Source organism: Oncorhynchus gorbuscha, linkage group LG08 (assembly GCF_021184085.1).
Source record: "Oncorhynchus gorbuscha isolate QuinsamMale2020 ecotype Even-year linkage group LG08, OgorEven_v1.0, whole genome shotgun sequence".
NCBI classification, from domain to species: domain Eukaryota; kingdom Metazoa; phylum Chordata; class Actinopteri; order Salmoniformes; family Salmonidae; genus Oncorhynchus; species Oncorhynchus gorbuscha.
In genome coordinates, this window is record NC_060180.1 from 8,989,734 (window position 1) to 9,003,331 (window position 13,598).

Sequence of the window (13,598 nt, forward strand, 5' to 3'; positions counted from 1 at the left end):
GTAGGCCAAATCGCCAAAGCGTACAGATAATTTTGTGAGAATACTTTTTTCATTGTCTCATGGTCTGACAAACACCCCTCTAGCACTGTCATCTTTCACTGCAGATGAGAAAATGTGACATCTGTGGATGCGGTGGATTGAGATGCATCCAATGCAAAAACTGATCTCTAGCTGAAACGGACAGATCTTTATTGGGAATTTTTGTAATTTTGCAAATTAGATTTTGTAGGGACGCGGACATCGACCTTAGGGGGCAAAAACTAAAGTATGGTGGTTGGTCAGGGTGGATGGGTAGTATTGACGAATACGCTGATTCGGTGTGCGAGTTCATTAGAACGTGCGTCGAAGATGTCGTTCCCATAGCAACGATAAAAACATTCCCTAACCAGAAACCGTGGATTGATGGCAGCATTCGCGTGAAACTGAAAGCGCGAACCACTGCTTTTAATCAGGGCAAGGTGTCTGGCAACATGACTGAATACAAACAGTGCAGCTATTCCCTCCGCAAGGCTATTAAACAAGCTAAGCGTCAGTACAGAGACAAAGTGGAATCTCAATTCAACGGCTCAGACACAAGAGGCATGTGGCAGGGTCTACAGTCAATCACGGACTACAAGAAGAAACCCAGCCCAGTCACGGACCAGGATGTCTTGCTCCCAGGCAGACTAAATAACTTTTTTGCCCGCTTTGAGGACAATACAGTGCCACTGACACGGCCTGCAACGAAAACATGCGGTCTCTCCTTCACTGCAGCCGAGGTGAGTAAGACATTTAAACGTGTTAACCCTCGCAAGGCTGCAGGCCCAGACGGCATCCCCAGCCGCGCCCTCAGAGCATGCTCAGACCAGCTGGCCGGTGTGTTTACGGACATATTCAATCAATCCCTATACCAGTCTGCTGTTCCCACATGCTTCAAGAGGGCCACCATTGTTCCTGTTCCCAAGAAAGCTAAGGTAACTGACCTAAACGACTACCGCCCCGTAGCACTCACTTCCGTCATCATGAAGTGCTTTGAGAGACTAGTCAAGGACCATATCACCTCCACCCTACCTGACACCCCAGACCCACTCCAGTTTGCTTACCGCCCAAATAGGTCCACAGACGATGCAATCTCAACCACACTGCACACTGCCCTAACCCACCTGGACAAGAGGAATACCTATGTGAGAATGCTGTTCATCGACTACAGCTCGGCATTCAACACCATAGTACCCTCCAAGCTTGTCATCAAGCTCGAGACCCTGGGTCTCGACCCAGCCCTGTGCAACTGGGTACTGGACTTCCTGACGGGCCGCCCCCAGGTGGTGAGGGTAGGCAACAACATCTCCTCTCCGCTGATCCTCAACACGGGGGCCCCACAAGGGTGCGTTCTGAGCCCTCTCCTGTACTCCCTGTTCACCCACGACTGCGTGGCCACGCACGCCTCCAGCTCAGTCATCAAATTCGGCTTGTCACCAAAAGCACTCACAAACTTCTACAGATGCACAATCGAGAGCATCCTGGCGGGCTGTACCACCGCCTGGTACGGCAACTGCTCCGCCCTCAACCGTAAGGCTCTCCAGAGGGTAGTGAGGTCTGCACAACGCATCACCGGGGGCAAACTACCTGCCCTCCAGGACACCTACACCACCCGATGTTACAGGAAGGCCATAAAGATCATCAAGCACATCAACCACCCGAACCACTGCCTGTTCACCCCGCTATCATCCAGAAGGCGAGGTCAGTACAGGTGCATCAAAGCTGGGACCGAGAGACTGAAAAACAGCTTCTATCTCAAGGCCATCAGACTGTTAAACAGCCACCACTAACATTGAGTGGCTGCTGCCAACACACTGTCATTGACACTGACCCAACTCCAGCCACTTTAATAATGGGAATTGATGGGAAATGATGTAAATATATCACTAGCCACTTTAAACAATGCTACCTTATATAATGTACTTACCCTACATTATTCATCTCATATGCATACGTATATACTGTACTCTACATCATCGACTGCATCCTTATGTAATACATGTATCACTAGCCACTTTAACTATGCCACTTTGTTTACTTTGTCCACATACTCATCTCATATGTATATACTGTACTCGATACCATCTACTGTATGCTGCTCTGTACCATCACTCATTCATATATCCTTATGTACATATTCTTTATCCCCTTACACTGTGTATAAGACAGTAGTTTTGGAATTGTTAGTTAGATTACTTGTTGGTTATCACTGCATTGTCGGAACTAGAAGCACAAGCACAAGCACCAAAATTGCCCTCGCTAGAAGCATGTGTTTCAGACATAAGGAAGTGGATGGCTGCAAACTTTCTACTATTAAACTCGGACAAAACAGAGATGCTTGTTCTAGGTCCCAAGAAACAAAGAGATCTTCTGTTGAATCTGACAATTAATCTTAATGGTTGTACAGTCGTCTCAAATAAAACTGTGAAGGACCTCGGCGTTACTCTGGACCCTGATCTCTCTTTTGAAGAACATATCAAGACCATTTCGAGGACAGCTTTTTTCCATCTACGTAACATTGCAAAAATCAGAAACTTTCTGTCCAAAAATGATGCAGAAAAATTAATCCATGCTTTTGTCACTTCTAGGTTAGACTACTGCAATGCTCTATTTTCCGGCTACCCGGATAAAGCACTAAATAAACTTCAGTTAGTGCTAAATACGGCTGCTAGAATCCTGACTAGAACCAAAAAATTTGATCATATTACTCCAGTGCTAGCCTCTCTACACTGGCTTCCTGTCAAAGCAAGGGCTGATTTCAAGGTTTTACTGCTAACCTACAAAGCATTACATGGGCTTGCTCCTACCTACCTCTCTGATTTGGTCCTGCCGTACATACCTATACGTACGCTACGGTCACAAGACGCAGGCCTCCTAATTGTCCCTAGAATTTCTAAGCAAACAGCTGGAGGCAGGGCTTTCTCCTATAGAGCTCCATTTTTATGGAACGGTCTGCCTACCCATGTCAGAGACGCAAACTCGGTCTCAACCTTTAAGTCTTTACTGAAGACTCATCTCTTCAGTGGGTCATATGATTGAGTGTAGTCTGGCCCAGGAGTGGGAAGGTGAACGGAAAGGCTCTGGAGCAACGAACCGCCCTTGCTGTCTCTGCCTGGCCGGTTCCCCTTTTTCCACTGGGATTCTCTGCCTCTAACCCTGTTACGGGGCTGAGTCACTGGCTTGCTGGGGCTCTCTCGTGCCGTCCCTGGGGGGTGCGTCACCTGGGTGGGTTGATTCACTGTTGTGGTCGGCCTGTCTGGGTTCCCCCCCTTGGGTTGTACCGTGTCGGAGATCTTTGTGGGCTATACTCGGCCTTGTCTCAGGATGGTAAGTTGGTGGTTGAAGATTTCCCTCTAGTGGTGTGGGGGCTGTGCTTTGGCAAAGTGGGTGGGGTTATATCCTTCCTGTTTGGCCCTGTCCGGGGGTGTCCTCGGATGGGGCCACAGTGTCTCCTGACCCCTCCTGTCTCAGCCTCCAGTATTTATGCTGCAGTAGTTTGTGTCGGGGGGCTAGGGTCAGTTTGTTTATCTGGAGTACTTCTCCTGTCCTATTCGGTGTCCTGTGTAAATCTAAGTGTGCGTTCTCTAATTCTCTCCTTCTTTCTCTCTCTCGGAGGACCTGAGCCCTAGAACCATGCCCCAGGACTACCTGACATGATGACTCCTTGCTGTCCCCAGTCCACCTGGCCATGCTGCTGCTCCAGTTTCAACTGGCCTGGGCCCTAGGACCATGTCCCAGGACTACCTGACATGAGGACTCCTTGCTGTCCCCAGTCCACCTGGCCAGGCTCCTGCTCCAGTTTCAACTGTTCTGCCTTACTATTATTCAACCATGCTGGTCATTTATGAACATTTGAACATCTTGGCCACGTTCTGTTATAATCTCCACCCGGCACAGCCAGAAGAGGACTGGCCACCCCACATATGCTCTCTCTAATTCTCTCTTTCTTTCTCTCTCTCGGAGGACCTGAGCCCTAGGACCGTGCCCCAGGACTACCTGACATGATGGCTCCTTGCTGTCCCCAGTCCACCTGACTGTGCTGCTGCTCCAGTTTCAACTGTTCTGCCTTATTATTATTTGACCATGCTGGTCATTTATGAACATTTGAACATCTTGGTCATTTTCTGTTATAATCTCTACCCGGCACAGCCAGAAGAGGACTGGCCACCCCACATAGCCCGGTTCCTCTCTAGGTTTCTTCCTAGGTTTTGGCCTTTCTAGGGAGTTTTTCCTAGCCACCGTGCTTTTACACCTGCATTGTTTGCTGTTTGGGGTTTTAGGCTGGGTTTCTGTACAGCACTTTGAGATATCAGCTGATGTACGAAGGGCTATATAAATAAATTTGATTTGATTTGATTTGATTTGATTTCGCTACACTCGCATTAACATCTGCTAACCATGTGTATGTGACAAATAAAATTTGATTTGATTTGTAACACCAAAGTTTAGCAACACAAAGGTTGCATGGTCTAATCACACCATGGACAACTTTAGCAGTTTAGCAATTTTGTGACAACTTTCTACTTTTTAGCTACTTTGCAACTACTTAGCATGCTTGATAACTTTAACCCAACTCCTAACCTAAGCCCTAGCCTAGCTAAAGTTAGCCACTTAGCTAGTGTTAGCCACAACAAATAGGAATTTGTGACATATCATAGGTTTTGCAAATTCGTAACATATTGCACGAATTGCAATTTGTAGCATATTGTCCGAATTGCAATTCATAATCCATCATACAAAATGGGTGATGGACATCCATCCACAAATGAATATACATGCCATACAAAATGGAACATATACTAATTGGAGTATCTCAGATTTAAATGTACTATGTTACATCTACCCGAGTCCAGGTTGATTTGGGGTAAGTGTATGGTAAATCTAGGCTGGCTCCATACCTTCTTCCCTTAATGTTGCCATGAATACTGGACAAAGGTTTTGGTCATCCACCGAAAGGACAAATCTATCCTGGAGACATATGCCAAACCACTTCTGTAAATAGCCTTTAGTGGCCTGTTTCTGATGGCTGTTGTCCCAGTGATCGGTTCTAGTGTTACTATCAGACTTAATCGGCCATGTAGCTCCCAGCGTGTCCTGGCCATCTCTTTTATTATATCACTCCGCCTTAGCATCTCAGCGCAGACTCCCCTCATTATTACTAGTGCCATGTGTTTTCCCTGGTATAGGAAGTGCCCTTATTCTAGGGGTGTGCCAAGTACTCGGACAAAACGAGTATCGTAATGGATATGGAGAATTTTCCAAATTCGATTATGACACAAGTATATTTTCTCATTTTCCGGGATCTGAGAAAAAGTATTTTCAGCTACCAGCATCTCTCTTTCACTCAGTGTGAAGCGCTATGTGGTTAAACAACTGTCGGCTAGTTTCTCCGTCTGTAAAGAAATGGGCAGGATATTGGTTGAGCCTGCTACGACGATTTGGAATGAAGCAAGCCGCTCTCCTTCTGCACTAATTTCTCCAGACAGCGCACGCCTCTGTTTCACTCACTCAGTCACTCGTCTCAGGGTCACAAGTCTCCCCTTCTCCAAACATTGTGTTTGAATCGGAATCCATAGTTGGACATAGTTGTTCAATGTAGTTATTTCCCATCCACTTTCTGCTTGGCGTTGTTAAGTAGGCCTACTTTGTCTGTCCAAATAATTATTCCATTGTTGACGTCTGTCGTTGTGTCATGATCCAAGCCCATGCTTGCATGCTATTGTTATTTATTCTCACCTTAGGCATGTTTACAGAGCAACAGATCGTTAGAAAATCATATATTTTTTTCACCCATCTACACACAATACCCCATAATGACAAAGTGAAAACATGTTATTAGAAAACTTTTGCAAATTTGCTACACATCCGTTTTCACGTCTTGCCTTCGATATAAGTCAAAACTGTAACTAGTCACTCAGGAACATTCACATTCTTGGTAAGCAACTCCAGTGTATATTTGACCTTGGTTATTGTCCTGCTGAAAGGTGAATTAATCTCCCGGTGTCTGATGAAAAGCCGACTGAACCAGGTTATGCTCTAGGAATTTGCCTGTGCATAGCTCCATTCCATTAATTTCTTTATCCTGAAAAACTCCCCAGTCCTTAACGATTACAAGCATGCCTATAACATAATGCAGCCACCACTATGCTTGAAAATTTGGGGGAGTGGTACTCATTAATGTGTTGTATTGGATTTGCCCCAAACATAATGTTTTGTCCTGAAGACAAGGGGCTAATTGCTTTGCCTATTTTTTTGCAGTATTTCTTTAGTGCCTTGTTGCAAACAGGATGCATGTTTTGGATTTTTTATTCTGTACAGGCTTCCTTCTTTTCACTCTGTCAATTAGGCTGATACATCCTCAGTTTTCACAGCCATTAAACTATGTATCTGTTTTAAAGACACCATTGGCCTCAAGGTGAAATCCCTGAGCAGTTTTCTTCCTCTGGCAACTGAGTTAGAAAGGACGCCTGTATCTTTGTAGTGACTGGGTGTATTGATACACCATCCAATATGTAATTAATAACTTCAACATGCTCAAAGGGATATTCAATGTCTGCTTTTTGAGTTGTTTTAAACATCTACCAATAGGCGCTCTTCTTTGTGAGGCATTGGAAAACCTCCCTGGTCTTTGTGGTTGAATCTGTGTTTGAAATTCACTGCTCGGCTGAGGGACCTTACAGATAATTGTATGTGTGGGGTACCGAGATGAGGTAGTCATTCAAAAATAATGTTAAACACTATTGCGAACAGAGGGAGTCCATGCAACTAATTATGTGACTTGTTAAGCAAATTTCTACTCCTGAACTTATTTAGGCTTGTCATAACAAAGGGGTTGAGTAGTTGACTCAAGACATTTCAACTTTAAATTTTGAAATCATTTGTAAAAAATATCAAACATAATTCCACTTTTTCATTATGGTGTATTGTGTGTAATCCAGTCACAACATCTCTATTTAATCCATTCAGGTTGTAAACCAACAAAATGTGATAAGATTCAGGGGTGTGAATACTTTCCGAAGGCACTGTAAATCTGTGTTTGTAATAAATACAGGCTGCAGTAGCCAGCCATGCATTATGCTATTTATTAGCTTATTTTGTTGATAATTGAATAGGACTAAATAAATCATGTGTATTTTCATCTGTCAGGGTCGATTGCTTTTGAACATTGTGTGTGGAAGAGTTAAGGAACATAACGATGAGCTCTGAGTGATAGCGAAGCAATGCGCGCTTGAGGTATACACTTTACTGGCATTTAAAGCTCACTTCCGGAATTTCCGATCACGAGAAGATCCGATTTCGAGTATCAACTATGATAAAATGGATAACTGCGACTAGAACAGCAGCCCAATAGAGAGTTTCCTGGTATATGAAGTTCCCTTGTACTATAACAGCCCAACAGAGGGTTTCCTTGTCAGGTCATGTGGTACCTTTCTTGTTTATTAACTTGTCCCATGTTTCTATGTGACACTGTTTTTCTTCCCTTCTGTTATTTTGTCAGTGTGGAGAGATTCGTGGAGCAGCCTGAGGTGCACACGTAAGTAGGCCCCGGTCCAAACACGCTTGCCCACACACACACTCCAGGGAGAACAGCAGCCCAAACAAACATCACAGGCAGGTCCAGACAGTGCTAGCCTACCGTCGCTCTCGTCCCTCTAAACTGAAAACAATGTGATTTTCAGCTAATTATGTTGCCATCACTCGCCACAGCCTGGATCACCATTATGAAACAAAGATTAGTAGTTTGATGAAAACAAGACCGACTTAAACCCGTCTCCGTTGACGAGATTACATTTCAAAGCAGTGGAACATTGGAGTGCACTATCACTAAAACCACAAGTATTATTTTCACTGCTGGGCAGCAGGTGTTAGCCAGGCAAGACGTCACATGTTCCAGGTACCACAACATTTAATCTAGTGTAGAACATCCATTTACAATGCAGCACCCACTGACTTCCCTCAGCATTAAAATCTGCCTCAGTTGATTTGTTTTTGGATATAAAAAAAAGAATAGTCTCCATTTGGTTGTTTTGATGTTTGTGTTTTGGACACTTTTACACGTGTTTGTTTTCCATCACAATTCACTTCCTCTTTAACTTCATTGTGAAAGTGTCATGTATTCCAACTTAATTTTAGCAATAATATTACTCTTAACTTGATTGTGTGCACAGTAATTAGCCTAATACTTGTGTAGTGAACGGCAATGGAGACAACTGTACAAGCCATGGAGAGTGTGTGTGCTATGTGTGCGTCTATTTTGTACTGATAATGGTACGTGTGTGTCTGTGTAGGGGTCGTCTGTTGGTGGGGACCTTTGTAGCTCTGTTCTTCAACCTACTAACTCTTCTCTCTGTGAAGAACAAGCCCTTTGTCTACGTCTCAGAAGGTAGGTCAACTCTGACTGTCCTCACTGCCTAGTATATCGGAGGTTATAATGAACTGTCTCTACTAACTTACTGTATGGAAAAAGAGGTTGCCGATATCACAGTATGTAATTTATAAAGCAACATTTTTGTAGTTCATTCTGGGATAGTATTAGGTCTTGTTTTCAACTGTGTTTGTCAGTAATGGATTCCACACAGTCATTGATAATCAATTCTGTCTGTGGTACATGGCAGTCCTAGTAGCCATGGTGCCGCCCTACTGTGCCTTGTCCTGCTGTACATGGTTGTCTGTGACATTCTGGCTGCTATTAACCTGAGCTGCCAGCTGGGGAGCTGGCGCTGCACGATGCCTGTCTGTGGCTGCAGTGATTCACTAAGCAGGGCCCAAGCTGTCATCTCTCACTGTTAGTTTGTAAATCGTCATTGACACAGTTATGGACTCTGGGACAATCCAGCCCCTATACTAGTTGACCCCCTACAACAGTCTCACTGAAATCCAATGAGACTTTTCATAGTGTACACACACAGCCCTTTGCACGTCATTAGCAAGGTCTCTTCTCTAGCTCACAATACAACCAGTATTCTGAGAAAAAACTAAGTTTGCTAGAGAACGAGGAGCGATGGGAGGTAAGCAGTAAGGTGAGCGAAAGAGATGAGAATGGCCATAGAAGAGAGCTGGAGTAAATGAATGAATGGAGGGAGACGAGAGGAAAACACAACCCATGGAGATCACACAGTCAGCACTCTACCTAATAGAGGGCAGCGTAGAAAGCTGAGCTTTCTGTCTTTGTTTGTTTTGAGCCCAATGTTTACAACACACAAGCAAAATGTTGACACTGTCCCCTTCGTCTATGGCCTTTTCTGTATTAATGTCCGCTCCGGTTTGCCCAATGTTTTTGATCAGTGCAGATGGGGTGTATTTGGTCCATGGCCTCTTAGGAAGGCTAAATGGCTCTGCTATCTTATGTAATTAAGGTCTTTAGTGGAGCAGTATGCTTGGTTAGGAGCCCTACGGCTGTCTTGCTGTCCTCCTTCGCCTTGCCTTAGAATGACTTAATCTGCTCGAGGACCATTACGACACGAGATGTGCTTAGATCATGGACGAATGAGCAGTCTTCTCAGTCGGCCTTGTCTGTCACCCAGTCACGTGCCACAGAGGAGACCTCTGAATGGCTCTGCTTGTGCCTCCACCAATCCTCTCCTCGGTTTGGAAGGAGGAGTTCTTGTGTTTTTGATCTTAGCAGGTTGTGTTGAGTAACAGTGATGTAGTACACAATGACTGATGATTGTCATATTAGTGTGCACCTTTAGATCAGACAAAAGGTGAAACTCCGGCATGTCACATGGGGTCATCTCTTTAATTCGATTGGAATGTTCAGTCAACAGCGGATATAGTGAGGAGAGGAGGTCAAGTGCAGGCAGAGCTAGAAGATGGAGCAGGATGAAACTGAGTCGACATTCCAACTCAGTTTTCTGTCCCCAAAACAATTACGAACACAGTACACTACATTTGGTAGACTTAACAATTTGTCAATGTTTCAAGAAATGTCATTGTTTTTAAGGAGGGTAATGGTGAAGTGTCCCAAGCATCTTTGACCTGTATTCTGACTTACTGCCCCCGCGTACTGCTTGTATCCACAGCACTAACTTGTGAGTTGGTGATCTCCCGCTCGTTTAGTAAAGTGCAGTCAGTTCTCTGCTATCGCTCTGTTTATCGTACTAATGCATGTGTGATAAAGTCTGTCTTGCTTGTGTATGTTTGCCATCCTTAAATATGAATATAATTATTAAATTATGAACCTAGTTGGTTTAGCTACAGAGATAGACAGGAACCTTCCAGCTAACCATTATTGGCAGAGATAATGGCTGGGCTGGACATGCTGAGGGATGAATTCGGATTGGTCTGCCATGTAGCATTCATATGTTTAACATGAGCTGCTCAGTATGTGTAGGTAATCCTTTCTAATGCAGCTTTTTTGAAAGATATCACAAACTTCAAAAGTGTTGCTATTGCTGGATGATCGTGCCATTCTGACTCTGAAAATGAATCAGACAATGAGGAAATCCCTGATTTAGGTTAAAATAAAATCATTGAATCAGACGGTGATCAACAATGTTGTCACCAAAGAAGTTGACCTAGTTTTGAAATCACTGGAATGCCCGGTGGAAGCAGGGTATGAAACCCAAGTAGAAAATTCTGGCGTTTGATTGCAAATATGCGGAGGGAGTCAAAAAGAGAACACAAAGAAGGCTGTTGTATAAAACACATCTCTGGATTGCATTTTCAAACTAAGGGCAACTATGGCATCCTTGACAGAGAGGGAGAAGCGTTAAGCCATGTATATGGTTAAGAGAGTCTAGCTAGCTACATTTTCAGATATTGTGTTTCTAATTTTCTCAATTTTCATTGCATGTTAAAACATACTGTTAGTTAGCTAACTAACGTTAGCTGGCTGGCTTGCTAGCTAACGTTACATTACATGTATGATCTGTGTAGTAATATTATTTGTATCTCAGAAATCCTTTTGCATTGTTAGTCTGTTAGCTAGCTAACATTGAACCTAGTTGGTTAGCTTTAGCTACCTGCAGATTCATGCATGGTAGTAATGTTATGGGTTGGGATTATGGTTCGTTGTTTAGCTAGCTACCTGTACCATTTACACCTTCTGTATCCTGTGCATGTGACAAACTTTGACATACAGTGGGGCAAAAAAGTATTTAGTCAGCCACCAATTGTGCAAGTTCTCCCACTTAAAAAGATGAGAGAGGCCTGTAATTTATCATAGGTACACTTCAACTATGACAAACAAAATGAGAAAAAAAATCCAGAAAATCACATTTTAGGATTTTTTATTAATTTATTTGCAAATTATGGTGGAAAATAAGTATTTGGTCAATAACAAAAGCTTATCTCAATACTTTGTTATATACCCTTTGTTGGCAATGACAGAGGTCAAACGTTTTCTATAAGTCTTCACAAGGTTTTCACACACTGTTGCTGGAATTTTGGCCCATTCCTCCATGCAGATCTCTAGAGCAGTGATGTGTTGGGGCTGTTGCTGGGCAACACAGACTTTCAACACCCTCCAAAGATTTTCTATGGGTTGAGATCTGGAGACTGGCTAGGCCACTCCAGGACCTTGAAATGCTTCTTACGAAGCTACTCCTTTGTTGCCCGGGCGGTGTGTTTGGGATCATTGTCATGCTGAAAGACCCAGCCACATTTCATCTTCATGCCCTTGCTGATGGAATGAGGTTTTCACTCAAATTCTCACGATACATGGCCCCATTCATTCTTTCCTTTACACGGATCAGTCTTCACAGTAGGTATGGTGTTCTTTGGATGCAACTCAGCATTCTTTGTCCTCCAAACACGACGAGTAGAGTTTTTAACAAAAAGTTATATTCTGGTTTCATCTGACCATATGACATTATCCCAATCTTCTTCTGGATCATCCAATGCTCTCTAGCAAACTTCTGACGGGCCTGGACATATACTGGCTTAAGCAGGGGGACACGTCTGGCACTGCAGGATTTGAGTCCCTGGTGGCGTAATGTGTTACTGATGGTAGGCTTTGTTACTTTGGTCCCAGCTCTCTGCAGGTCATTCACTAGGTCCCCCTGTGTGGTTCTGGGATTTTTGCTCACCGTTCTTGTGATCATTTTGACCCCACGGGGTGAGATCTTGCGTGGAGCCCCAGATCGAGGGAGATTATCAGTGGTCTTGTATGTCTTCCATTTCCTAATAATTGCTCCCACAGTTGATTTCTTCAAACAAGGCTGCTTACCTATTGCAGATTCAGTCTTCCCAGCCTGGTGCAGGTCTACAATTTTGTTTCTGGTGTCCTTTGACAGCTCTTTGGTCTTGGCCATAGTGGAGTTTGGAGTGTGACTGTTTGAGGTTGTGGACAGGTGTCTTTTATACTGATAACAAGTTCAAACAGGTGCCATTAATACAGGTAACTTGTGGAGGACAGGGGAGCCTCTTAAAGAAGTTGTTACAGGTCTGTGAGAGCCAGAAATCTTGCTTGTTTCTAGGTGACCAAATACTTATTTTCCACCATAATGTTTAAATAAATTCATTAAAAATCCTACAATGTGATTTTCTGGGGTTTCTTTTCTCATTTTGTCTGTTATAGTTGAAGTGAACCTATGATGAACATTACAGGCCTCTCTCATCTTTTTAAGTGGGAGAACTTGCTAAATTGGTGGCTGACTAAATACTTTTTTGCCCCACTGTATACTTCATTCATTTTTAAATGCATGGGTTTATGGTGTTAAAATACACCAGTTAGGCTATTTTGGACGATCGGGCTGATAGTTGTTTTTGTGTTTTGCTTTTTTCATAACGACAAGTTTGAATGTCGAACAACAATGGAATATTAGTGAAGTCACTGTGACAACTGTCTACAGACATGTAGATAGACGTAGTATAAACCAGCCTTTAGTCTTAATCTTTGGTTGAGTACACTGCCGTACTCGCTCTGTTCAGCACATGGCCTCTTCTGAATCCTTAAAGAGATGGGTGGGGCTAAGGCTTAAGAGGGTCTGAATGATGCTGAATGGGTGTAGGCAAAGAACTCTCCAGTAGGTGTACCAAATCATTCAAGGGCCATTTTCTCAAAAGTGGGGTGACATGTTAATCAACTTTGAAAGCAGAAATACTTTCCAATTGTTCCTCAACTGTAGTGTTTGATATACAGTGCCTTCGGAAAGTTTTCATACCCCTTGACTTTTTCCACATTTTGTTACATTACAGCCTTAATCTAATAATTAAATGGAAAAGTACAACAACAAAAAACTCAGCAATCTACGCAAAACACCCCATAACGACAAAGCAAAAACAGGTTTTTAGAAATGTTTTGAAATGTATTACAAATAAAAAACAGAAATACCTCATTTACGTAAGTATTCAGACCCTTTGCTATGTCACTCGAAATTGAGCTCAGGTGCATCCTGTTTCCATTGATCATCCTTGAGATGTTTCTACTTGGAGTCCACTTGTGGTAAATTAAATTGATTGGACATGATTTGGAAAGGCGCACACCTGGCTATATAAGGTCCCACAGTTGACAGTGTATGTCAGAGCAAAAATCAAGCCATGAGGTGGAAGGAATTGTCCGTAGAGCTCAGAGACATGATTGTGTCGAGGCACAGATCTGGGGAAGGGTACCAAAAACATTCTGCGGCACTGAAGGT

General features: G+C 43.4%; 1 protein-coding gene across 3 annotated transcripts in view; it reads left to right on the forward strand.

Annotated features, from left to right (window-relative positions):
- The window catches only part of LOC124041166 (zinc transporter 6-like), an 83,460-nt gene that overhangs the window by 49,037 nt on the left and 20,825 nt on the right, over positions 1–13,598 (forward strand). For all 3 annotated transcript variants that reach the window (XM_046358413.1, XM_046358414.1, XM_046358415.1), the window contains 2 exons: positions 7,517–7,552; positions 8,307–8,401. In XM_046358413.1, the coding sequence (XP_046214369.1) occupies positions 7,517–7,552; positions 8,307–8,401 (131 nt within the window). The remainder of the gene's footprint in view (positions 1–7,516; positions 7,553–8,306; positions 8,402–13,598) is intronic.